Below are 25459 nucleotides of genomic sequence, written 5' to 3' on the forward strand. Positions count from 1 at the left end.
AGTGCTGTGAACTCTTTACCTGCCCCCCCCCCACCATTCCTCTCTCATTTTTATACAGAACAATTCAGTTCTCTCAGATCCCTGTCAACCCACACACCTATGCTCTCCTAACATGGCATGTGGGTGAGACCTCCTTTTATCATAATCAATCCTCTTAAGAGAGTAATTACAGTTTTCTATGTAGAAATATCTTTTGTTTGTTTTTATTTACAACTGTGGTTACTTCCTCAATAAAGGGTTTCCTAAATCTTCCCTCCTACTTTTCAGCTTCTCAACAAATTCCTATTGTTTATACTGTTGTATTAACCTCTCAATGCTTCTAACATGTAACTAACGAAGTCACATATTTGATGGTACGTACTTTCTCTCTCTCTGTCTCCCCACATCTAGTTTTCTCCCTCCATGTTAGCTGTGTCTGTAACAGAGCTGTCACCCATCTATGGCCTGGCTCAGGAGAACTGCTCTTGTGTATCTCTTCCATCTCTTCCCAATTCTGCCTTCAGTGACTTCTGGGACCTTGGGGTTGGACAGGCTCTGGGCAGGGAAGGAGTGGAAATCCCTTAGCTTGTGTTAGGACTGAAGGGCCATGAGATGTCCCCCTGAGTAAGACAGAGGGGACCCCAGTGGGAAAGAGCCACCAAAGACAAGGACAGTTGTCACCCAGACTCACTGTGCAGACGAGGACACCCTGGAAGAGCTGGCTCCTTGCCTGACGCACCCGGAGCCCACTGGTGGGATGCTCATTTACCTTCATTGCTGGACGACTCTGGTGTCCTGCTTGTCAACAAGTGTCTCTGAGGTGTTCCCAGACCTCACCTGGTGGCCTGACCTCAGCCTGACCTCGTCTCATTCTCCCACATGCAGAAATTCTCTCCAGGTGCTCCTGGACATCAAGGAGGAGGAAAGAATCTAGCAGCTTCCACATGCTGCATGCAGGCCCCCCCCCCCCCTGCCGAGAGAGGCCTCTGGTGAGTGGAGAGAGACAAGCTCCTGTCAGAGGAAGAGGCAGTGGGAGAAGGGGGTGGACCGTGTCCACAGGAGGCGCCGCCTCCAGGGAAGGCTGAGCATCGTGCCTGAGACTGTCGGGACAGAGGAGGCCGCCCGGGGCTGTCTGGGGAGGATTGGAATCAAGTCCCATTGAGTCTGAGTTAAAGTGGAGGCTGTTGGAGCTGGAGCCGAGACAGCGATGGGGGGGTTTAGATGACAGTTGGAGAACCTTTTCCTGAAGGGCTCTTTAGCTTCCTGTAGGATCCCTTTGCTTCTGCCTTCACCCCATGTCACGTGGGCTCCTATTTCCCAGCTTGGAAACATGCCTGAAAGGGGCTGACCTGAACCAGGACTCACTGTTTCTGTGGAAATGGTGGTTAATCTTTTCCCTTCCTTCCTGTATCCTTCTTCCCAGCACGGATTGTGCCACCCAGGGCCCCTGTACAATCCAGTACCACCTGGATGGACAGAGGAGGGAGACCCCCCCAGGGGGGAGAGGGTGAAAGACGGCCTTGGGGTGAGTGTGAAGGGCTACAATGACATGGGGACATGGGAGCATATGCACTCGGCTGCCGTCCTGTCCCCTGCAGTGCTCCTGGCTACAGGTGGTACCTCCTGTCTCCAGCGGCCACCTGGGAAATTCCCTGTTGAAGGCAGCTTTGTGCAGACGTTCCATCAAGCTCGCTGCAGCCAGAGGTGCCGCAGAACAACCACGGGAGCTGAACTTCCTGTGTCATGGGAGCCGGTGGAAGATGCCGCTCCTGATGGCTCCTCCTGGGACACCCCAGCTCCCCTGCCAGAGTCCTCTCTAACTTTGACCTTCTCATCTCTGGCCTCCGCCCTCTCATACGCTGCACCCACCCCATCAGTGTCCTTTTCTTCTCCCTCCCTGCAGGGGGTCTCTCTGCCACTGGGTCTCGATTTCTTAATGGTCTGTTGCCTACTCCGATGACATGACCTTTCCTTTCTAGCCGCAGAGCAGACTCTCACACGCTCCACCCTGTTACCCAGCCAAACTCGGTGCCCGACCTAACTTCCTCATCTTCCTTCTCCGTATCGGGTTATGGATCTCCCACCCAGCGTTTTTGTTTAAAGAGCCGTAGTTCTATTTATTAGTCAGCGAACATCAGGGCGGTGAGGGGAAGGGCCCAGCCCGGGCAGCCCCCACTATTGCCTTGTGTCCCCAAAACCTAGGGGCTCTTGGCACAGGAAGAACAGGGTCCAGCTGTTGACCCTGGGGGGAAGCAGATGACCCTGGCCTAGGTACCAACTCATGAACCCCCATCCCAGGCCCATCTCTCTAGGGCCACTGAGGCCCTCTTGGAGCCAGGCTGGCTAGACTCTGGGATCCTGATTCCAGGCCGTGGGCAGGTGGGCTTAGGTCTCAAGCTCCAGGCTAAGCCAAAGGCCAACCTTCAGGTCCACAGCCTGAATGTACCATGAACAAACCGCTGGGGCCGTCTACCAGCGCGGTCCTTTATGCTCAGAGGGCTGGAGAGGTTAGGGCGGCGCAGCTCGTCCTGCCTTCCACAGGCTGTGCAGCTTCTCTGGCTTCTGGATAATGGCCCTAGAAAAGCAACCTTTAGCTCCTATCAGGTGGGGCAGGCTTAGAGATCAAACCACCTTAAAGTATAGAAAGATTCATTTCCGTCCTTATTAATCTAGTCTATAATATTGCACACCCCTTGTTTCATTTGTCTTTGAGGATGCCTTGCAGTTTGGGGTTGAAACTGAGCATGATGTACTGGGTAAAAGGAACTGAGTGAGGGTTTATGTTGATCTGGCCAGGGGTTAGGCTGTGTTTACTGTTTGCTGTAGCTATAGGTGTGAGAGGCTCCCTGTCCTCTGGCGTCCTTGTTTTTGTCTCCCTTACTGTCCCTGGGTTTCCCTAGAGACTTCTTAACTCTTTCCTGAGACGCTCATTTCTTTCCATCACATTCCCCTGTTATACAGGAGCCCTGAGATGCGGTGGGGCTGCAGGGGGCGCCGGGAGGAAGGAAGTGCTCTGTAGTCCTATGATTAGGTCTCAGTCTTCAGTGAGCCTGTGCTCCTGGCTGACCTTCACCAGTGCTTCTCAGTTTCATTGTTTTTCCCCTCTTAGGTGAAACAGGAAGGCTTAGAGGGGACTGGATTTGAATATTTTCCATCTCCCAGGCTCTGGTAAAACCCTTGGAGGCAGTCCTTTGTAAAATGAAATGTTCTGGGCATAAGTAAAAACAGCTCCTTTCCCCTTCCTCCTGCTGGAAGCACTAGGGAATTTTTCTCCTGTCTTCACTGTGAAAAGTTAGTGATGCTCCTAGAGGTAAAACTCAGAAAAGGGGAGGGTCCCCCTAGGACTGCTCACCCCTCAGAACTTCTAACTCTCACACTTGTCCACACTGAGCCTCCAGCAATTTGTCGGTTATAGTTTAGATTTCCCTACCCTGGTGCTGGTTCCCTTGGAGGTTTCTGCTCCTGGGCTTCTGCTCTGGTAAGTTACGATTCTCTGTATACACCTGTTGGTCCCTTTAATTTTGGAGGCAGGTGTTTGGCCTGCGACCTCAGTTCTCTGGGGGAGATAAGAAGAGTTATTAGTTTGCAGTTTGTTCATCTTTTTTCTTGTGTGGACAGGAGACACAACTTCCAAGCTCCTTACATACGGGACAAGAAACTGGAAATCTCCTCATTTAATTTGATTTTTCCAAACTGAAGTTCAGAGATGTTTAGTCACCCACCCATTAGGTAGAAAAGCCAGGACTAGAGAAAGGGGATGTGACTCTCATGTCAGTGATCTTTCTCATGTACCAGATGCTCACCAAAGGTGAGGTAGTGGCTTAACACACCTCAGACACTGGCCCTAGGTCCCCTAGGAAGTCATTACCAGATCCCAATCTTTGCTTCTCTACGCAGTCAGACAGGATTTCCATACTCAGGGGGATAGTACAAGACCCGTCGCAGGTGGCAAGGGAGAAGCATCCAGGAGAGATGCCTCAGTCTCGCTCTGCTTCCAGCACTGGGTTTCCCTCCCCTTTCCCAACTCTTGCCCACATGGAAAGCTGTTTGCTGAATAACGGTGGAACGATAAGAACATACTTGACCAGAAAACACTTTCAAACGCGTTTTGTCCACATCCGGGGCTCACGGTGTGGTGCTAATCTAGGCTCCGTGATTCGTCTTGTATAGGCTTGGGTTTCTGCAGGTGTCACTGACATTGAGCACAAAGGCAGTGGGGCTCCCCGGGATTCTGCACACCAGGCCTTGCCCACACCTAGGGTCAGGGGCACCCTGTGCACGAATGTTCTGATACCGTGATGGTAGAGACGGTCACTGAGTCCCCAGAAGCCCGCCTCTTGGACCACAGGCTACTCTCTCTGTGTCTGGAGCTGTGCAAGGGCCTCCTGTTCCCAGAGGCAGTCTTCATGGCAGGCTTTAATTTTTGGAACTGCACCAGAATCTCCCTGTTTAGGGCAGGGTTCCAGGACAGGGAAGGGAGTTCCATCCCTTGAAGACTGTCATCTAGAAATGCCATTAACCCTGAGCACCCAAGTTGAAACTTGTTATTTTCTCGCAGCCACAGGAACAGGTCTGGGTTTCTTTAGGGACCCCAGTGGGCAGTTGGGGGACTTATAGCCACTGCCTCCCCACCCCTACCCTGAACATCAGGCTCTGTTCCTTCTTTCCATTGGAGGGACTGTCAGTGCCATAAGGTGGTAATTTTCCTCTATGGAGATTCTCGTTAGACCTATTATATTGCTTCAGGTAATGGTTGTCATGGGGTCAGTTACCAAGCTATTTATTGCTGTTCCCTAGTCCCTGCCAGAATAGACTTTGAAAAGGAGGAAAAGGTAACTTTACTTTCTTTTCCAGGAAATTCTGGGCTACTGGTCTTAACGGTGGCATATTAATTATTTGATGCTGAGTAACAAATTATTCCAAATCTTAGTGTCTTAAAGCCAGCACCATTTATGATCTCACAGTTTTGGCCAGTCAGGAGTCAGCTACGTAGCTGGCTCAGGGTCCCTCACAAGGCTGAGCTCCAGCTTTTGGCCTCGGTTATAGTCATCTCAAGGCGTATCTTGGGGAGGATCCATCTGCTTCCAGACTCATTCACGTGGCTTTTGGCAAGCCTTGGGTCCTTTCTGGCTGTGGTCCTAGATATTAGTTCCTTGCCACGTGGGATTCTCTGTGGGGCAGCTCACAGTTTGGCCTCTGGCTTCCCTCAGAGCGGTGAGGGAGAAAGAGAGAGAGAGCAAACAAGATAGATGTTACTGTTGTTTTATAAGCTAATTTTGGAAGTGTCATTCTATCACTTTTGCTGTATTCTGATTGTCAGGAATGAGTCACTAGGTCCAGCCCACACTCAAGGGGAGAGGATTGCACAAGGGCTTGAATACCAGGAGGTGGGGACCACGGAGAGTCCTCTTGGAGGTTGCCTACTACAGGCTGTTAATTGCTCTGTGTGTTTCCCAGCCCAGATCAGAAGTCACAGGGCATCTGTTGTAGAATGCTATCCAGGCTCTTGTGTGGGAAGTGAATTTTGCTGGGTGTTCCTCAGGGGGTGGAGATAATCTGGAGAGAGATGGAGTCACTGGGTTGAAAGATTCGCTGCAGGGGCTTGAGAGAAAGTCGGCAGAGGAATCTACAAGCATCAATGTCTTGTGTGCAGGTGTCCCAGCAGGCAGTAGGACTTCTGATGGGTGAACTGATGTGTTTGCTGGGGCTCTGTGATCTACAGCATAGTCTCAGGAGCTGCATGGAAGTCGCCAGATCCCCCAGATGGTAAAGAGGCTGTGGAGTCACCTGCCTTTGGATAGAATATGTGGTCTTGGACAATAAACATCTCAGTGGCAACCATGATGTACCAAAGACCAAACAGTCTTTCCTCGGTAAATTTTTTTTGACAGGTTGTAGCACTAAAGAGTTAAAGAACACCCAGTGATGACTGATATTGGGAGTGTTCTCATCCTAGTAATGGGAGGTAAGGATTAGATAGAATTTAATTTAGGAAAGTTATGTGATATTTCTTTTGCCTCAGCGTTGTAAAAGTATATTATGTTATATTTAGATTTATTATGTATTTAATCTTTACAACTCTTTATAGGTATTGTTTGTTCCTTTGATAGAAGGGAAATTGGAGCACAGAAAAGTGAATATATGTTTAGTGGGCTAGCATAGAAGAAGCCAGGGCTGGAGAACCCTATTATATTGTGAGGGATCAATTTACTTGGCTTAATATAACCAAAAAAAAGGAAATACACTGACGAAAACTGAGAAGTCTGGGAAGCCGGGTAGATGCAGGGGCGCAATTCAAGTCATCAGGATGCCATTGTCCTCTCTTGTTTGTTGCCATCCTTCTACACTTCTGCCTTTTCAGGCTTTATGTAATACCAGGACACCTGGCAGCGAGTTCAGACCGAAACGCTCCAGGTTCAAGTGCCTCTGAAAATGCAGAGGCTCTCACAGAAGTCCCCGCCTCCAGTTGGGTCATGCATCTGTGTCTGAATCTCTCACTGAGGGAATGCAGTGCTCCTTTTTGGCTAGGCCTGGGGCACATGCCCATCTTGGACAGTGGGTTTGTGGAGGGACAGTTCCATACACCAACGGAGACTGAAGAATGGAGGTCATTTCCCCAGAAATGAATATCATTCAATAGAGATAACAATTGATCCCCACTAATAGAAATAACTGCAAACATTGCATTTTATTGCCTCATCGGATAGTAACTGATTATGCATCTATCAGCAAATTCATTTGATCATTCCTGATATACTATATATAGCACTGGTTTTTATCCATTTAACTGGTCTTAACATCTTAATTAACATAATTAATTAGTGAGTTGAATAAATATTTGACACCTATTCACTTCATATTTTTATGAAAGTCATGTTTTTAACTTTTAAAATATTGTATTTTAGCAAGTGGGAGGAGACTAATCTTTTCCTCTTATATATGGTTCTCATTTTCCTTTAAAACCACCTGGATAGTATATATCCTCAGGAGAGTTGTAGCTTTAAATTTGTCCAACATGTTAAACAACTTGCCATCCAGGTTAGTCAGACTGGGAGGTCCTGAGCCAAGCTGCTCTGGCAGATGCTGTGTGGAACAGAGATGAGCCATCCCTACAAAGTCCTGCCCAAATTGTAGATTAATGAGCAAAATGAATAAATTATTGTTTTAAGCCACTCAGTATTGAAGTCATTTGTGATATCAAAATAAATGATACAGGGGGACTTTCGTTTAAATATATCTTTGCCTGAAATTTTTACAACAAATATCTGTTACATTTAAATATTTTTAAATTTGGGGGGAAAAATTAAAATTAGAAACATAGCAAGAGTTTCTATTTGTGTTTCCCTTATATCCTATGTGAGTTCTAATTTCCAAGTTATCTAGGGGTCAAAAGGCATTTCTTCATCGAACACTGTTATGACAGTAACTCTTGACTGCTTAGATCTTCTTACACCGGAGAGAAAAGAAAAGATAAGGAAAGATGGAAGCCATACATGGATTATAAAGAAAGTAAATACTATCAAGTGCTGAATTTATGGATCATTTTCTTTCCAGTTTGATCAGTGCTCCTTTACTCACACCATGTTCTCTAAACTTCAGGTCAGTGGGTCAATCACTGATTCCTATTCTTGGTTTGGAGAAAGTCTTTTCCTGTGTGATATTTTTCATTTATGAGGCATCTCTACTTATTGAAGGTGGGGACTGGGGGTGAGGCTCGTTTTTCTTCTGAACTCATTGGTCATTCCAGTGTTCCTCAGGAGTGACTTGGGAGGATCAACATTCCTCATGACCTTAGCGGGAGCTGCATTCTCAGAAGGCTGGCCCTTGGTGTTGCCAACCTTTCCTCATGAGCTTGAAGACACCTCCTCATCTCTTTGATATGAGAGAGGTGAGCCAAATCAGTCCTTCAACTATATCCTTTCTTTATTCTCCATGACTGTGAGTGCATTGAACTAACATATCTGTAAACCAGACTCTAGGTCATTCTGTCCATTACAGTATCAGCTAGAAGAACAGTGAGAAGTTGACAGGTTTTTGAGATGCACTTGCATTCTATCACAGCATAATCGATTGTTCATTGCCCTTTCTAGCCTGGGCAGAGGGAGGGTGCAGGGAGAGGAAGAGGCTTGCAGTCAGAATTTTTAGGCTTGGTCAGAGATCAAAGAAACACAGCTGGTTGAACTTATGAGTCTGATCTACTATGCAGATCCATGTACATGCCTTCAGGAGCCAGGGGCCCCGTTGTGGCCTGCTTTTCTCGGAGAACCTCAGGGACAAAAACATTGGGGTAGAGAGTAGGGCAATTGATGGAGTTTATTGCTGAAACATTTTTTGACTTGATACTTAGGGACACAGGAATAGTATTTGAGTGTCTATAGGGAAATGTGGCCTAGGACAGGTTATTAAATGCCAAATGTATTAAGAAAAATTCTCAGATTTTCAAACTAAAACATTACCTCTTGCAAATCAGTAAGTGAAAAATAACTATCTCCACTTAAAAAATGGATAAAGGACATAAACAGTCAATTCACAAAAGAAGAAATACAGATGACGAGAAATATATATAAAAAAGAGTTCGTTTTACTAGTTTGAAGAAAATGCAAATAAAAACAATGGTAACTTTTTCTTGCTGTCAGAATGGTCAAGATTAAAAAGATATCAAAGCCCAATATTGGCGAGCATTGACGAAGATTTTCCCCTTGACCAAACTCTAGGCAGGCTCCTCTGAGCCCTCTTCTTGACTAAGCCTCAACTTTGGCCTATAAAAAATTACAAATTCTCCACACAAATGATTTTGTCGACCCCTCTGCCCCCACATTAGAAGACCTAAACAAACACTGATATAATTTCTAACGGCTCCAGACCACATCCCTAGGATGACGCTAGCCCCTCTTCAGGTGCCTGCCTGAGAAAGCTCAAGGATGCCAAAAGAATTTACTGTTCATTCCAGCCAACACCTGACTATTGGCCCCTGAACGCCCTTTCTTGGAGCATTTAATAAAAAGGGCTTACAATTGTGAATCCTTCCTCTGTCCCTTTGAGATATATACTGTCACCTACAACTCAGGAGTGTCTTTCTAAAGGACCTGAAAGCCATTCCATTAAAATGTAATCATCAGGAAGGGTAGGGCCTGTTTCCCAGTCTCTGTGGGAGGATAGAACTGTAGCTTCAGTAATTGCCAGCTAGCAGACACAGCTGTCCTAATCATGATTTTTCACTTTCCTGACTCTACTGAGCCCCAGCTCCGCTCCCCTCTCCTCTTTCATTTTCCCTTTAAAACACCCAGTCACCTCTGTCTAAATCAACGTTGACTTCAGTTTACACTGAACCTCCTTCTCTATTGCAATAGCGTATTACTTGTTAAAACCTGTCCTTAACCATTTTCACTAATATCCGACTCTATTTATCTTTGACAGCATGTGGAGAAATGCAGTCTCATGCAGTGATAGTCTAAATGAGTATAATCATTCCTTAGGTGGTTTAGCAGTATTTATCAACAATTTAAATTTTTTTCAACTGAAGTATACTACTTCTAGGAAATTATCAAAAAGATTTTTGGACATGGAAGGATGATCAGAACACAAACTCTGCCTCTTTCTCTCTCTCTACATGTATATAAAATTTATAAAGATACATCTGGAAAGATTTTCCAGATAAATGTATTATAATGTGTTAATAAATAGTGGTGTGATTAAGTGGTAAGACTGGGTGATTTTACCCTCTTTTTTTATACTTTCTATTTTGTTTATTTTTCAATAAGGACGTATCCTTCCTGTAAGCAGAAAAGAAAATGAAGCTATTTTATATGTTGAGAAAATCAATTAGAATGAGAGATATCAGTGACCAGCATCAGAAAAATTGAGATATGCAAGGACCATTGGTCTGCTTTTTTGTCCCAGTGCTGTGATTCACCAGCTGTGTGATCTTGAGTATGTCACATAAGCATCAAGTTCCTACCAAAATGTTACTTGTGCTTGTGTTCAGGTGGTGATAGCAGGGAGAGACTATTTTCCTTCCCTAGTCTTCCTATTCTCCTGTATTTTCCAATTTTTACAAAATGATCACGAATTACTTCTAGTGATGGCATATAACCTATATGAAACTATACAAAACTTGTTCCTTCTGTTTATAAGAAAATGATGGATAACAAGTATGAACTTTTGGAAATTGTCTTTCTGGTGAGGAAATAATTTTAAACATAAAATGTGCAAATGCCTTTTATGTTGGAAATCATTGGAAATTCCACCTCTATTGAGTTTTCAAATAGGAAACCTTTTTATGAGTCTCTTTGCCCATAAAAGTACTTTTTTTCCTTTTGCAATTAATAGGTATTTGGGGGTGGGTGCTTTGAGTGTATGTAACTATCCTGTTGTTCATCAAATTTTTAATTAACTAATTAATATCAGAATGATATGAACTCATGGAATCTTACTTTATTCAATAGGTTATAATCTGTTAGCATGATTATTTATTTTGGTCCTCACATTGTCCCAAATCTAGCCAGTTGGAGCCCCTTCAATCTGTCTCTGTGTTCTTTGACATGTCCCCATCAAAAGCCCTATAGACAGCATCTTCAAGTATTCAAATGAATATCACAAGGATGCAGTGAGAAAAGCACAAATCAGTTCTGAGTTATAGATGCCAAAGATGAATAACCTGAAACCCAAATCAAGGGACATTCTACTGAATACTGTGAGAGATCTTCCTAAGTGTCAGGGTTATGAAAGTCAAGGAAAGACTGAGGAATTGTTCTAGATTGAAGGAAACTAAAGAGACGTGACAACTAAATGCCACTTGTGGTTCTGAACTGGATCCTTTTGCTTTAAAGGATATATTTCCACAGGTGAAACTTGAATGGCATCTGTGGATTAGATGGTAGTAGTGTTTCAGTGTTAATTTCCTGGTTTTGATAGTTGTATTAGGTTATGAGGAGAATGTCCTTGTTTGTCGGAAGTACACTAAACATCTAGGGGTGAGGAGGCATTATGCAGACAACTTACTCTCAGACATTTCAGGAAAAGTAATTTCTTCTTCTGTTCTTGCAAGTTTGAGATTGTTTCCAAATAAAAATTAAAAACCAGAGGTAAATTGAGCAAAGGTAAGAGATGGAGAGCCTGGAAGGAGCTAGAGGTGGAGTAAGGCAGAGGATGGCATAAAATGGCTATATCTGAGAGAAGAGGAGGAGGATTCACGAGAATTAGTCTCGTGATTAGTCTTTTAATTAGAATTTAAAAGAGGGGGCAGGAGAGGAAACGAGATGCTAATATGGTTGACAGAAAGTAAAGGTGGGGTTGGCAATGGATTTGGAGAAGTTGGCAAGTTAACAGACAAAGGCTGTGTGAATGGGAAGATGAGGAAAAGAACTCATGTTTATTGAATGCCTTCTATGTATTAAGTACTAGGCTGGACATTTAAATCCCATTTAACTCTTACATAAACTTGTAAGATGGGAGTTTTATCCACATTTTAAAAATGGATAACTAAGGTTCCAAGAAGTTGAGTAGTCCAAAGTAATATAGCTGGTAAGCAGAACCAGGATGTAATTCCCAGTATGTGTAGTTTCAGTGAGAATGGGATAGTAGAGGAATGGTCTCATCAGGTCATGAAAGGGGAAGAATTTAATTTTTTCACCCCAGAGATTAGAGGGAGCACAGAGACTGAGTGAGATGGTGGGGGTTTGGAAGTCGGGATTGAAGCCAGGTCTTGAATAATTTGAAGAGATGTGCTAGCTGAAGTCATTGGGGAAATGGTAGAAAAGCAAAGAAGAGAGAAACATTGAGAAACACCATCACTTATAGGTGAGAGGAGGCAAGAGGGGCTCAAAGAGGATTTGCAGAAGGCGAAGGGGGCATTGTAGGCCAGCTTCTAAGAAGGCACCCGATGATTCGCACCTCCTAGTATTCATATCCTTGTGTAATCCTCTCCCTTTGAGTGGGGGCTGGATCTAGTGACTTGCTTCTAATCAGTAGAATGCAGCAAAATTGGCAGGATGTTGCTTCTGTGATATGGTTACAAAAATGGTAACCTCCATCTTGCTAGCAAATTCTTTGTTGTTGATTTCAATGAAACAAGCTGCCAGGTTGGAGAGGACCATGAGGCAGAGAACTGAGGATAGCCTCCAGCTAATGACCAGCAAGGAATGAGGCCCTCAGTTCAACAACCTTCGAGAAACTGAATCCTGCCAACAACCATGTGAATGAACTTGGAGGCAGATTCTGTCCCAGTTGAACCTCTTGTGAGAGGGAACAAAGTCAGGAATGACTTATGACACCATCTTGGTGATGTCACCCCTCTTGATGGAGTCTTGTGAGGGACTCTGAGCCAACACTGTGATTGTAGCCTGTGAGAGACCTTGAAGTGGAGGATCCAGCTAAGATGTATCTGGATTTCCAATCCACAGAAACTGAGATCATAAATGTGTGTTTTTTTAGGCTGCTAAGTCTTGGGTTACAGTTGATCTTCATTATTCAAGGATTCCATAATTGCAAATTCACCTACTCACTAAAATTTATTGGTAACCCCAAATCCATACTCATCTTGTTTTCATGGTCATTTATGGACACGTACAGAGTGGTGAAAGTTCAAGTTGTCTGATGCGCATGCTCCCAGATGAGGCTGAACAAGGCAAGGCTCAGCCGTCTGGTCTCAGTCCTCATACCGTAAACAAAAGTCCTTTTCATGGTCTGTTTAGTGCCATGTTTTTGGTATTTTTGTGATTTTTGTTTCTAATTTTACTCTTTAAAATGGTCCCCAAGGATAGAGTTGAAGTGCTGTCTAATGTTCCTAAGTGCTGTGATGTGCCTTATGGAGAAAATTCCTGTATTAGATAAGCTTTGTTCAAGCATGAGTTATATTCAGGATTTGGCTGTGAGTTCAATGTTAATGGGTCAACAATATATATTAAAGAAAGTGTATTTAAACAGAAACACATATAAAACAAGATTAGGTATTGATCAGTTGATGGAAATGTGACCAGAGGCTCACAGGAACCTAACCCTGTATTTCTTCTAGGAGCAATGGTTCAGTACATGCTAATTCAGTGTTCTCATTGCCTTTATAGGATGTAACTGCCTCAAATAATGAGAATTCACTGTAATTTGTTATGTAGCAATAGATAACAAAAATGGGGGTGGGTGGGTAAAAGGACAATCCACTTCACCAACCTATGGGAGAAGAGTTTCACAAGGAGGGCATGATTAAGCGTCAAGGGTGCAGGTCTCTCACTGGGAGTAAGGCAAGAGAGGTAGTGGATGGCAATTATTAGTGTCTGTCATCTGAGTATCACTAAAATGGTTGCGTATCAAAAAGAAATAATTTTGTTTGGCTAAAGAGAATGGTTTTGAATGGATGTAAGTGAAAGTCTAGGAAAATGAGCTTCACAGGGCAATCTCCTTGCTCTATAAAGGTTACCGCTGTGTGAGGACTGATGTGTCAGAAGGCATCAGTTTCATTAAAAGCTCCATGACTGTTCAGGGTGATGTAGCCCAGGGCAGGCTTCTGGCAGCTGCCGCAGCACTGATACTGCCAATGCAGGGAAATGGTACAACTACAGGAGAAGCTGTAGAAGGGAATAGCCCCTGACGACCCAGAGCACCTTAACGTGGCTTTTCCATGATCTGTGGCTGAAAGTTTAAGGTATTTTCATTTTATTTACTTTTAACTTCAGCCTATGAAAGGTTTATTGTTTATTTTGATTTTTAATTAGACTCCCAGCTTCATTCTGGGTCCCCAATCCTCACCCTACCCCTGTATTACCTCTAATGAGTGTGCTAAGTCATTCAATATGCATGGACTTTGTATGATATGTAGCATTGTTTTGTGTGTGTAGGCTTAGAATTTACATAAATGGCACTATGCTGTAAATACGGAGTTCTTCCTTCTTCCACTCTACCCTGTGATTTGTGTTGCTCCATCAGTGTGTAATTTGTTGCTTCTAACAGCTGTGTTCCTCCAGCAACTTTCTGAGAAGCAGAGGTACACATTTGTTTATTAGGTTTAAAAAAAAAAAAGCTTAGTGGTAATTCCCAACACCACTTGATGGCTGTAAAAGTAAAAAACAAAACAAAACAATAACAACAACAACTAAAAATAAAATGGCATTTAATGAATTTTAAATAAAAAATAAACATATGCTATGAAAAGGCAAGAGACAGAGAAAGGAGAAGTTGACAAAATCAAGTAACCATGAAACATGGAGATGCTTCCAAAGTGAGAAATTGCTTACCCAGAGGGTAAACAACACATTTTGAAAGCTTAGCTCATTGAGGCATGGAAAGCAAAAATGAAAAGGGAATAAAGTTTGGGTGACAAGGAAGCCAGAATTTATAGTCCTCAAGGACCAAGTGCCCAGCCAGACTGATATCCAGATAAGACTCCTGCAAAGTGAAGCTAGAAATAGATTCTTGCTGACTCAGAAAAAGAAAGCCATCACTTGTGTGTGGAATCAATGTTTATTTCTGAATTATACAGAGAGGATATATATATATATATATATATATATATATATACACACACACATACATATATATATATATATATATATATATATATATATATAGTGTTGTTACATATCTTTATATTATTAATTTGCACTATTTAGGTAGAATTTATTTATTTATTTACCAAAACAAAGGTCTAGTAGATACTTTATTCTGAGCGATCCAATACGTGGTAGAAAAAAACCTTTAAATATATAAAAGATTAGTTTGTGCACATCTAAATGTTTCTAAGGGAACAAACTACAGAGGCATTGTGATTAATTAGATGAGGGTTGCAAACTTAGTACCATAACTGAATACTTAAAACAAGACCTTAACAACACAAAGGCTTGGAGTAGTGACTTCCTCACACATGTCGGAGTTATGTCTTAGAACAGGGGTCCCCACCCCCCCCTCCCCAGCCACGGCCTGTTAGGAGCCGGGCCGCACAGCAGGAGGTGAGGGGCGGGTGAGCCAGCGAAGCTTCATTTGCTCCCCATCGCTCGCTCCCCATCTCTCGCATTACCTCCGAAACCACCCCACCCCACCCCCACCCTGTTCCTGGAAAAATCGTCTCCCATAAAACCGGACCCTGGTACCAAAACGGTTGGGGACCGCTGTCTTCGAAGATAACCCCATAAAACATTGTATGGCTTCAACAGGAACTTCCGGGTTTTCTTCCGCCCCCAGCTATTGCCCTCAAACAAACTTTCTTACTCCCTGATGATATCTTCTGTGCAGATTTTTGTTCTTTCTCTTAATCAAGGAGCTAAGTGAATAGCAGTTGCCACTTTAGGAAAACAATGCTTTTGCCCCAATGACCCCTTGGTTCCCTTAACTACAAATCTACAGGAAAAGTGCAAACAGTTCCCAGAAGTCAGAACCAAAGCAAGAATGCTCAGAATGCAAGAGCTAGATAGTTAATGATGTGAATGTTTACATCTGTCTACGTATCTGCTGAGGGATTATTTTTTTTCAGGATTCTTCTAGGCTTCTATGTACTTGGTTTGAATTTACCTGGTGGCATTTCTCTAGCACATGCAATTAATTTGTCTTTTTAAGATAATAAAATAGCAGATGCCTATCAGAATGGTTACGCAGCCCGTAGAACAGCCCAAACAAAATCACTGATTGAGCAAGATGCTCATAATTTCCATGTAGGAAGATGAAGCTCCAAACAGAATACCACCTGAGTAGCCTTCCGTGAATGGGCTGGCCAAGTTCAGAGAAAATGTGAATGGTGAGACTGTCGTCCTGTCTGGTTGACTCTATCACAAGAGCCCTTTATGGACAGCTCTGTCCTCGGGTTCACACCGCTAAGGTGAACAGCGGATTCTTCATTACTTCCGGTGGCTGGGGGACCATGTAATTTATCTTCCAAAATGGGATACGGCTGAGCGAAAGGGAGCATTGTGACTAATTAAGGCCAGGGCAGCAGTGAGCAAACCGGAAAATTGGGTGATTGCTCTGTTCTGGGAGAGGCATAACTTGGGCTGCCAAAGGCGGAGGTGAGCTGTGGGAGGGGCTGCGCCCCATGGATTTTCCTCTCAGACACGCCAGGTGCTGTGAGGGAGGAGGACCCCAGAGAATGGTTTAACAGGATACCAAGCGGAAAGGGACCGAGGGGAGGACACAGATAGCTGGGGCTTATGGAGGAAAGAGAGCTGACCTGTGTGTAAGAGAGCGCGTCTGGAAGGTGGGTGGAGGCGGACGGGAAGCAGATGAGGGCGGGGCAATTCAGTCACCTGTGCAAAGACGTCTACTTCAAAGCATTTCAAAGCTCATGACACGCAGGGCTCGAAGTGCCCCCCGACAGCTCTCCAGGATGCAGTTACCACCCTCAGACTACGGTGGAACCCCGTTCTCCACTACATTTTAATTTTTGCTAGCTCATTAGTAATAGTTGATACTGGAGACTGAGAATCGTCTCCAGGGTAAGGGATAGGACCTCAGCAACGCCTCTCTGTACAGCCAAAAGCCTTCTAAGCAGGCTTCACTTTGGGTCGTGTAAACACAACCTGAGCCACGGGCTCGTGGCTAGGACTCCTTGCCTTTTTCAGCAGGCCATGCGTTTCACTGACTTGTGGATGCCAAAATTCTCTTTCTTAAGAGTAAATTAGTTTGTGCGTTTGTGCATGCTGTTAGAGAAACCAATATCTGAGTACAGATGGGGAGGGGGAAGGATGGATGTGCTGACACAGGGCTCAGCAAACGCTTTCTATGAAGAGAGTCAGTGTTTTAGGCTCCGTGGGCCCATGGTCTATGGCGATTACTCCACTCTGATGCTGTAGTACGAAAGTAGCTGCAGAGAGTCTGTAAACAAATTTGTGTGGCCGTGTTTCAGTAAAACTTTATTTATGGGGACTGAAATTTGAATAGTTTTTATGTGTCATGAAATATTAAGAACATTTTTTTTCTCAGCCCAAAGTGTGAAAACCATTCTTGACTCGAAGGCCATAGGGCAACAGGTAGGGGCGCTGGATTTACAAACCCCTCGCTCTGCTAGAGGCCCACGGGTTCTAAACCACATTGGTGTTTTAAAGGGCATATGAAGACTTATAAAGGACTATTTTGCAAATGATAGTAGACTCATGCTTAATTTGAAACCTGTGATTAGAGTGTGTTAAAGCAGATTACTTTTTATAATGCATGTGAGAGAGAAATTCAGATAACTGAATGTTACCAAATAACGAATTTCTGAGTGGGCCACCTTACATAGAACACTTGGCACTTAAAGTGTAACTAAGTTTAAGTTAAACTAAGAACTAAGTTTATGGCTTGAAGCACAGACAGCTCTCAGAAATGGGGACATTGATCCTTAAGTTTCTCAACGTGGAGGCTGGAGAAATGATTTTGTGAAAAGACCAATTCACAGAAAACATGATGCCAAATTTGATAACTAAAATAAAATTGATGTGAATTAGAAAGCCTGGCTTCCTTTAGAGACGTTAGAAGAGACGATTCACGGGGACAAGAAGCAAGTGGGCACTTAGCTGATGTGGTGTCACACCTGTGTCTACTTTATGGCTGTCTTAAGCAAGCTTAGGGTTTTAAAGGTAGAGTTATGTGGGGACCACTTTCCTAGGGACTGTTGAGCCCTGTGTATTTTAAACCTGAAATGATCACCAAGGAGAAATCCAGCTAATCTATGGAAACAAATCTACTCACAATGAACAGTGGACTGAAGTTATCTTAGTGGTCAACACCAGTCTAAGAGATGAAATACCACTGCACCAAGGGTTAATGAAATATTGAAATGGAAGGTCCTACTTTCTTGCTAAGGTTCAACTAAAATCTTGGAGGCACATAACTGGCAAAATAGGAAAATACACACAAGTTCATAAAACATGTTAAGAGCAAACAAGTTCCCTTACTGTTTTTCCCCTTAGAAATTTAGAATGGCACCAGGTAGTGCAAAGTGGGAAAAAAGTACCATCAGCCCTGTCTCTTCCAGGTAGATATGTTTCAACAGAACCACGAAGCAGAAAAGCATCCTCTTCTTCCAGCCATGGTCAACTAGGGCTTTTCTTTTAGCTTCAGATTAATACTTTGGAAAAAAAGAAAAAAAGAAAAGAAATGAGAAACATGAGACACTGAATAGAAACAGTAATGATTTGAGGAGGGCTGTGCTTGCTTTTTTTCCTCAAAGGACTTACTGAAAATAAATCATGCACAATTCTTATACTAGACAAATCTGGTAAAAATCAATCTTCCCTAGTTGCCAAGGCTCTCTTTAACGTATGGAATCTGTTCACTTTTATCAAACTTTCTGGAAGCATTTTACACCTTTCCAAACGATCTAGGGGGCAAAAGACTTGTGTGCAGGCTCCCTTTTAAGTGGATTACGATACGGAACATTATTGCATTTTGGAAATCCACCTATTTTTTAGTAAATGGCCTTTCCTTGTGGGGCAAAAAAATGGTCTGCTTGAAATAAGGAACATCTGACAAGCGCTAAATACTAAGAGGTAAACAATAAAACAACAATGGCAAAAACCCTCCAATATTTAAAAAAAATTTTCCCATTATAAAAGAAACGCATGTTTGTTTTTTGTTTTTGAAAAATACAGAAAACTATGAAGAAAAATAAAATTTAAAAGTCACCTCTTGGGCCACCATCCAAAGAAAACCACTGGTGACCTTTGTTCATGCATAGCACCTTTGATTCCTCCCCCCAGATATTTTGTCTTGGAGTTTTAAAAATTTTATGTTAAATTCATCAAGAGTATGTTTCTAACATGTGAAAAGTTATAAACTTGCTACCGTATGTATGACCTTGGAAACGTGAGGCTAAATGAAAGAAGCCAGACCCAAAGCCCATGTGCCATGTGACTGCATTGACAGGAAGCGCCCAGAAGAGGCAGATATAGTCAGGAAGTAGGTTGGTGATTGCCAGGGACTTGGGGTCAGGGGAAATGGAGAGTGATGGGGTTACTTTCTGAGGTGAGGAAAATGTTCTAAAATTGATTGTGGCGTTGGTTGTACAACTCAGCGACATTGCTGAGCCACTGAACTGTGCAGTTTAAATGGGTGAATTCTATCTCAGTAAAGCTGTTATTTAAAAAGCACAAGTCAAAACCACAATGAGATACCACCTCACACCCACCGGGATGGCTATTATCGAAGAAACAGAAAACAAAAGTGTTGGAGGCAAGGGAACCCTTGTGCACTGCTGGTGGGAATGTAAATTACTGCAGCCATTATGGGAGACAGTATGGAGGTTCCTCAAAAAATTAAAAACAGGACTACCATATGACCCAACAATTCCACTTCTACGTACATATCCAAAATAATTAAAAACAGGGACTCAAACAGATATTTTTACACCCATGTTCACAGCAGCATCGTTCACGATAGCTAGAAGGTGGAAGCCACCCAAGTGTCCATCGAGGGATGAATGGATAACAAAATGTGGTCTGTACATAAAATGATTAAGGAAGGAAGGAAACTGACAGTTGCTACAACGTGGATGAACCTTGAGGACATTAAGCCAAGTGAAATAAACCAGTCACAGAAAGATAAATATTGTGTGATTCCACTTATATGAGGGCCCTAGAGCAGTCAAATTCAGACAGAAAGTAGAAGGGGGGTGGGGGGTTGGGAGCTGTGGTTTAATGGGGATGGATTTTTAGTTTTGCAAGACGAAAAAGTTCTGGAGATCGGTTGCCTAACAACGTGAATGTACTTAACATCACTGAACTGTACACTTAACAATGGTTAAGACACTATTCAATACATTTTGTGTTAGGTGTATTTTACCATAATTTAGAAAAAACTGATAAACTGAGGGGGGCTAGCATTACTGTGGCCCACACGTCCCTCCCCGCAGGTAGAGGCCACCTCGCTCCTGAATCGTCTGTCGTTTCCGTGACAGCACGTGCTTGGTTCTGTGTGCTTCTGAACCGTGTGTGTGAGGTGTCCATGGGTGTGAGGCACTCTCTTTCCCCTCCAGGTGATGCGTGAGGGACTCGCCGGCTGTGACTCCACTGCTTTCACTCTCACCCTCCAAAATTTTCTAAAGTCAAAGGATTTGCCTGAAAAGGGCGCCAACTACTTTAATGAGATGGATTCTTATATCCTGAGAAGCTTGTTGTAAAGAATGTCTATTGAGTTTGGTAACCATAAGTTTGTTTTCTATGTCTGTGGGTCTATTTCTGTTTTGTATATAAGTTCATTTGTATCGGGTTTTTTTTTTTTTTTTTTTGATTCCACATATAAGTGATATCACATGACATTTGTCCTTTGTCTGGCTTACTTCACTTAGTATGATAATCTCCAGGTCAAGGGAAAAGAATCTGAAAAAGAATATATATATACCATATATATATATATGATATATATATGACATATATATGTATACTGAATCACTGCTGTACACCTGAAAGTGACACAATATTGTAAATCAACTACACTTCAATTAAAAAAAAAGAATGTCTACTGAGTTCCCAAATATCTAGGGAATAAGCCTAAAATGGCTTCGGGCCACTTGTGCCTCTCTTCCACCTCATGTGAACATATCACAACTTCCTGGCACCTACCAAAGAAGAGGGCTACAGCCAGTGAACACTCAGAGGAAGAACTTCCACCATGAGAAAAGAAAAACGCTTTGTTTGAAACAGGCAGTTTGGGAAGTATGTGCGGATTTTGCTTAGGTCTGCCCTCCCTCCCGAGCCTTAAGTCTGTATCTTGCAAAGGTTACTGTGCTTTGCTTGTGGAATCTGCAGCAGCTGAGCCCTGTTCATTCTCGCAGCTCTGCAAATAAAGCCAACCCATCCAGTTTACAGTAGTTAAGGTATCCTTCCTTTGAAATACCCTCAGCAATTCTACCACTTCTTAGCTCTGGGGCCTTGGCCTAGTTACCTATCTTCTCTAAGTCTCCATTTCTGTATCTGTAAAGCAGAACAATCGTATCTCTCTCACGGCTTGCTAAGGATTAAGTCTAAAGTGTTTTCAGTTGCACATAATGAGCACACAGTAAATGTCTATTATTAGTAGCAGTAGTATTAGTACTAGTAGTAGAGTAGCAGTAGTAGCTCTGTGTCTTTCTGAAATGGGGAAATCATCTCTCTGCTTACAATAATCTTGTCTCCTTTGGGAGTTTTCAAATCCAGCCATGCTGACTGTCAGGAGAGGCCAGGTTGTCATGGATATTAATCTCTATTTTATGCCCTCAAGGATCTGACTTGTTTTCTTACCAGCAGGGTTTTACCATGGAGGTGTCTTCTTTTTATCCACTCTGACCCCTTCGATCTTTTAGATTAGATCTTTTTCTAATATGCATTTTCAAAAGACAGATCCTTCTTGACTTGTTTTTGCTTCAAAAATGGACTTCCAGCTGCAGTTATTCCCAAAAGAATGTATTAAGTTTGATTGATGATTGGATTTTTATTCTTATTCATATGGTGGTGGCTCAGTTTCTTTCGCAGACCAAGAAAATATTTATTACATTTGGGGCACAACATCTGAAAAGTGTGAATGTGGGTCAGAACACTTGAAATCATCTTGAAAAGTTTAAAGGGCACGGTCACTTTGTTTCATCACCTAGGCACCTGATAAAAATCTGAAAAAAACACACCTTTTTGAAACATCTCATTTTTCATACTGACTTATTTTGTAAACCTTTTAGGGTTTAATTTAACCCTTCAGCTTTTGGTAAACAAGAAGCTGAAAAGTTGAAATTTAATAACCCAGTTTATGGAAGGAGCAAGAGATAGTCAAAAGTGGATGATTTTTAAGTTAATACAGGAAACCACACTGAAGATTAATTTCCGAGACAACAGTTGTGTTGTGAAGCTAATGAAGCTATGGATGATGCCACTAATTTAAGTCTCCCCACATAGAACCACTTCTCCTGGATCATGTACACTTTTTATGTGTGTAAGAATATAAAAAGTCATGTTGCAGGTTTTAGGAGATGAATGAATAAATAAAATCCAAACCTGAGAGTGAAGGAGACAAGCACCTGGGGCTACTTTTAAAAATAGTATGCTTTTCGGAAAAAACTTACTTTTAATCAGACTTGAAATATGAAAGGAGTATTCCTCATTGGGCAGATGGGCTTCACTTTCTAGAACTAATTTTCCAGTGAGACATAGTAGCTTTCTGCTAATTTCCTATAGGCTAGTTTGGCTTCTAATGTGTGTTAAACGAGGTTTCTTACAAAGCGTCTGACAATATTGTTTAATGATAAAAGGAAACGCTCATGTTTTCTGTAGGAAGAGCAGGGAGATGGGCTTAACCTTCCCTTCTCTCTCTGAGGAAAATGAGAGGCCATTACAGTATCAGCACACATCGCATTTTATTCTCGGCCTTAATCGAGCTCCTTGGAAGAGGCTTTGCCCATTTTGCAGTTTATCCATTTAATACTAGCTAGAGAAGGTGTAAAATGCTTCCACTCAGGAACCAGAAGGTAAACGAAGCCTGGTATTCTGATACTAAAGAAAGCCAGAAACCCAGGGCTGGAAGTCAGCAGAAAAAAATCTCGGCCACTCTGGCCCTCCTCCCGTTTCACATCCTCCACACTGTGAGTGTGTGCCTGGTAAAGAAGAGCTTAGGAAAGAGAGGGCTGAAGAAAGCAGAAGCCGGGAGAGGAGTATTTTCTAAGAAGTGGGAAGTAACGTTAACAATTTGCATCATCCCGCCACCCCCATGCCCAGCCCTGGAATGAACCCCAACAGAAGCAGTGTTTTGCCCTCTCCCCAGCCCAAACAGCCCTTTATACAGATGAGGAGCAAAACACACAAGGCAGGCAAAGGAGTGGGTAAGCCCGCAGATGTAGCAGCTGTAGGCTAGTGAGGGACATCCGTCCGCACAGCTCGTTAACTGTGGGCACAGGACTCTGCTCTAGGGGGCGCTGTTTTGATGAGGGAGGGATGATTTGCACAAAGAATTAGATGGAGTAAGGGCCTATGGTTTTTTTGTTTTGCCGAATTTTCGAGTGGCAGTTTGCTTGAAGCAATTGCTGTCTTCATCTCAAAAAAGGTGGGACCATTGTAACCTTCAGAAAAGTAGCTGCTCAATTTCAAAGGTCTCTTTTACAGCTTTTGTTCTTTGTGTACTTTTCAGTAAAGACCTTCTCTTTCAAGTTTTTGTGTATAAACTTCCTTAAACTGTAAGGTCACCATGGCAACTGCAGAGTAAGTAAGTGCACTGAGATTTTCCAGTTTCCCTTCAGACCTCCTCCAGGGAAAGGAGGTCACAAGAGAACAAAATGTGACAATAGCAGATACATTTAAATGTGATCTTTGCTCCTCCTTCTGGATTCCTGTGAAGGACAATGTTAAATTCTCCACAACTCAAACCCAATTAGGAGCCCCCGATTGGATGGCCAATTTCCCTGAGAGCATGATGGTGACCACAGTTTATTCCCTAAAACTGACCGGGACAGTAATGAACTCTATTTGTCTTAGGCGACAAATTTTGTCCCCCCCCCCCGGTGTTCTGTTAGATCAGAGGTTGAATACCCATTCCAGCATTAAGACCACCTCTCTCTGATTTCAAAACCACTGGCTCTGAAACTGCCCTGCAAAGGCTCCACTCCCAGCTCTGGGCCATTCTTACAGCTGTACAAATTGGACTGGCCAGCTAATCTCTCTATGCTGCTCTTTCCTTATCTACAAAACGCACCTCATTGGCTTATTCTGAGGATAAAAATCAGAGTGTGCGTGCAGGTTTTTACATAGAACCTGGCACGTGGTAAGAACCCAGTACATGCTCAATTTTTATTTCTCACCGGATGAGACTAGATGGAATAGATCATTTCTAAAGTTCCATCCGGACTCAGCTGCCTCTTGAATTTTCGAAACAAGGACATTTTCTCTCCCATCCACCAAAATAAGTTCAAATGGAAGTCCCTACTTTCACTAATTAAAATATGAATGATGTAATTCAGAAAGCAGAGTTGCATTCCTCTTGCCCAAATGCTTTTACATCTGGCTCAAATACTCATTTTCTCCTCGCTTTTGGACTGGAAAAATAGAATGCCAAGTGAAGACTTAGGTTGTCCTTAAGTCATCAAATGGTGATCATGAATGAGATGGTGTTAAGCTGGCACATTTCTCTTTAAGTTTCTAAATTCAGGAATAGAGAACATGAAAGCTGAACATCTAAACGGTGTTTACCCAATCCTCAATGTATTTTTGTCTTTCAGAGCCCAGCCATACAACATAATAAGTAACCACACAGTTATTATTGATGGTGAATTCTTACTCCTTCTCCATAGAAGACATTTCTGGGTCATTGTAAAGGCAGCTAGTTCTGAGTGCAAGGGGGGAAAAAAAAAGGAAGCAGTAAACATTTTCTCCACTGTTACCACTTTGTAAACACGACAGATTTGGCCTTTTTAAACTGTTTAGTGTGGTCCCATTGCTACTACTGAACACATCTACACCTGAACAAATGATGAGATTAAGCTCTGATTCTTTTACCATCAGTTTTGAAATATAGTAATTGCTCCTGATTTAGAAATATAAAAGGAAGATTGAGAACTCCAAACACCTCCAGCAGTCTCCTCTGTCCTTGTTTTTTCTGTTTGTTTTTTCTTTTTCCTGACTTTTCAATCTATCTTATTCAGGGAACATTATATTGCAAATTTTTATTTGTAACCCAAATAAAATAATATTTTAGACACAAAGGACAATCCCTCTCAAGCAGCCTGATATTATTTACATAGGAACACAGTTAACTTTCAGTTTTCACAGCAACAAAGATTTTCCAAGACACTAAAAGGAAGAATGCCAATTTCAGCTTTCTTTGGTGTTGTTACAGAAAAATACCTTACAGCTGATCTGTATTCAGGTCAAACAAGTGAGTCCTAACATTAACCTAAACTGATTGTGTCCAGAAAGAAAAATGTAACCATATAAAATAAGGAAACTATTATTATGGTGTATGAATGTGTTTATGCTTTCTTGTGTAATATTAGCTGCTTTTGATATTCCATGTGATTCCTCTGTTAGCCAATTTCAAATTTGCTTTATATTAATTTCCAATTAATACTTAACACCTCAACTGTTACTTGTTCCCCTCTGGTAAATATTTTATTGTTGGCAAACAAACACTATTTAAAGAGATGCTGTGATCCTTTTTACATGCGAGAGTTCCTTTTGTAATGTGAATAATTTCACAAGCCAGGGTATCTGTCTGCACATCAGAGGTTCGGTTATTAATGTTAGGTATTTTGTTGAAAATGGCAGAAGTCTGGCTCCCTGAGAAGGGCAGAGGGCTTTTGCCCCTCTCCAGCTACCCTTCTCGCTGGTGGTGCTATTTTTATGGAGGATACCTGGCAACTCTAGTGAACAAGGACAGTCAGGCAAGTGTTGACAGTGTTCTAGAAAAACCTAGTAAAGCTGGAATGGAATCCAGGCAGGGCAGTCTTCCAAACCTAGCTTTTCTGCTTTTTAACTTTGCGTAATCCTTCCAGAGCAAACAGCAATTTGCAGTTCACGTACTACTGTCACTCCAGAGGCGACAGACGGATTCTTCGCCGTTTTCAAAATAAGAA

The 25459-nt window shown here is 42.6% G+C and overlaps 1 protein-coding gene across 4 annotated transcripts in view; it reads right to left on the reverse strand.

The window, feature by feature from the left end:
• Positions 1–16781: 16781 nt before the first annotated feature.
• PRUNE2 (prune homolog 2 with BCH domain) overlaps positions 16782–25459 on the reverse strand; it is a 259194-nt gene continuing 250516 nt past the window's right edge. For 2 of the 4 annotated variants that reach the window (XM_059924949.1, XM_059924948.1), the window contains 2 exons: positions 24166–24213; positions 16782–18004 (listed from right to left, as the gene is read on the reverse strand). In XM_059924949.1, the coding sequence (XP_059780932.1) occupies positions 17974–18004; positions 24166–24213 (79 nt within the window). In that variant the 3' untranslated portion in view covers positions 16782–17973. The remainder of the gene's footprint in view (positions 18005–24165; positions 24214–25459) is intronic. The other 2 variants (XM_059924952.1, XM_059924950.1) reach the window with 1 other exon arrangement.

This window comes from Balaenoptera ricei, chromosome 6 (assembly GCF_028023285.1).
Source record: "Balaenoptera ricei isolate mBalRic1 chromosome 6, mBalRic1.hap2, whole genome shotgun sequence".
In the NCBI taxonomy this organism is placed as follows: Eukaryota; Metazoa; Chordata; class Mammalia; order Artiodactyla; family Balaenopteridae; genus Balaenoptera; species Balaenoptera ricei.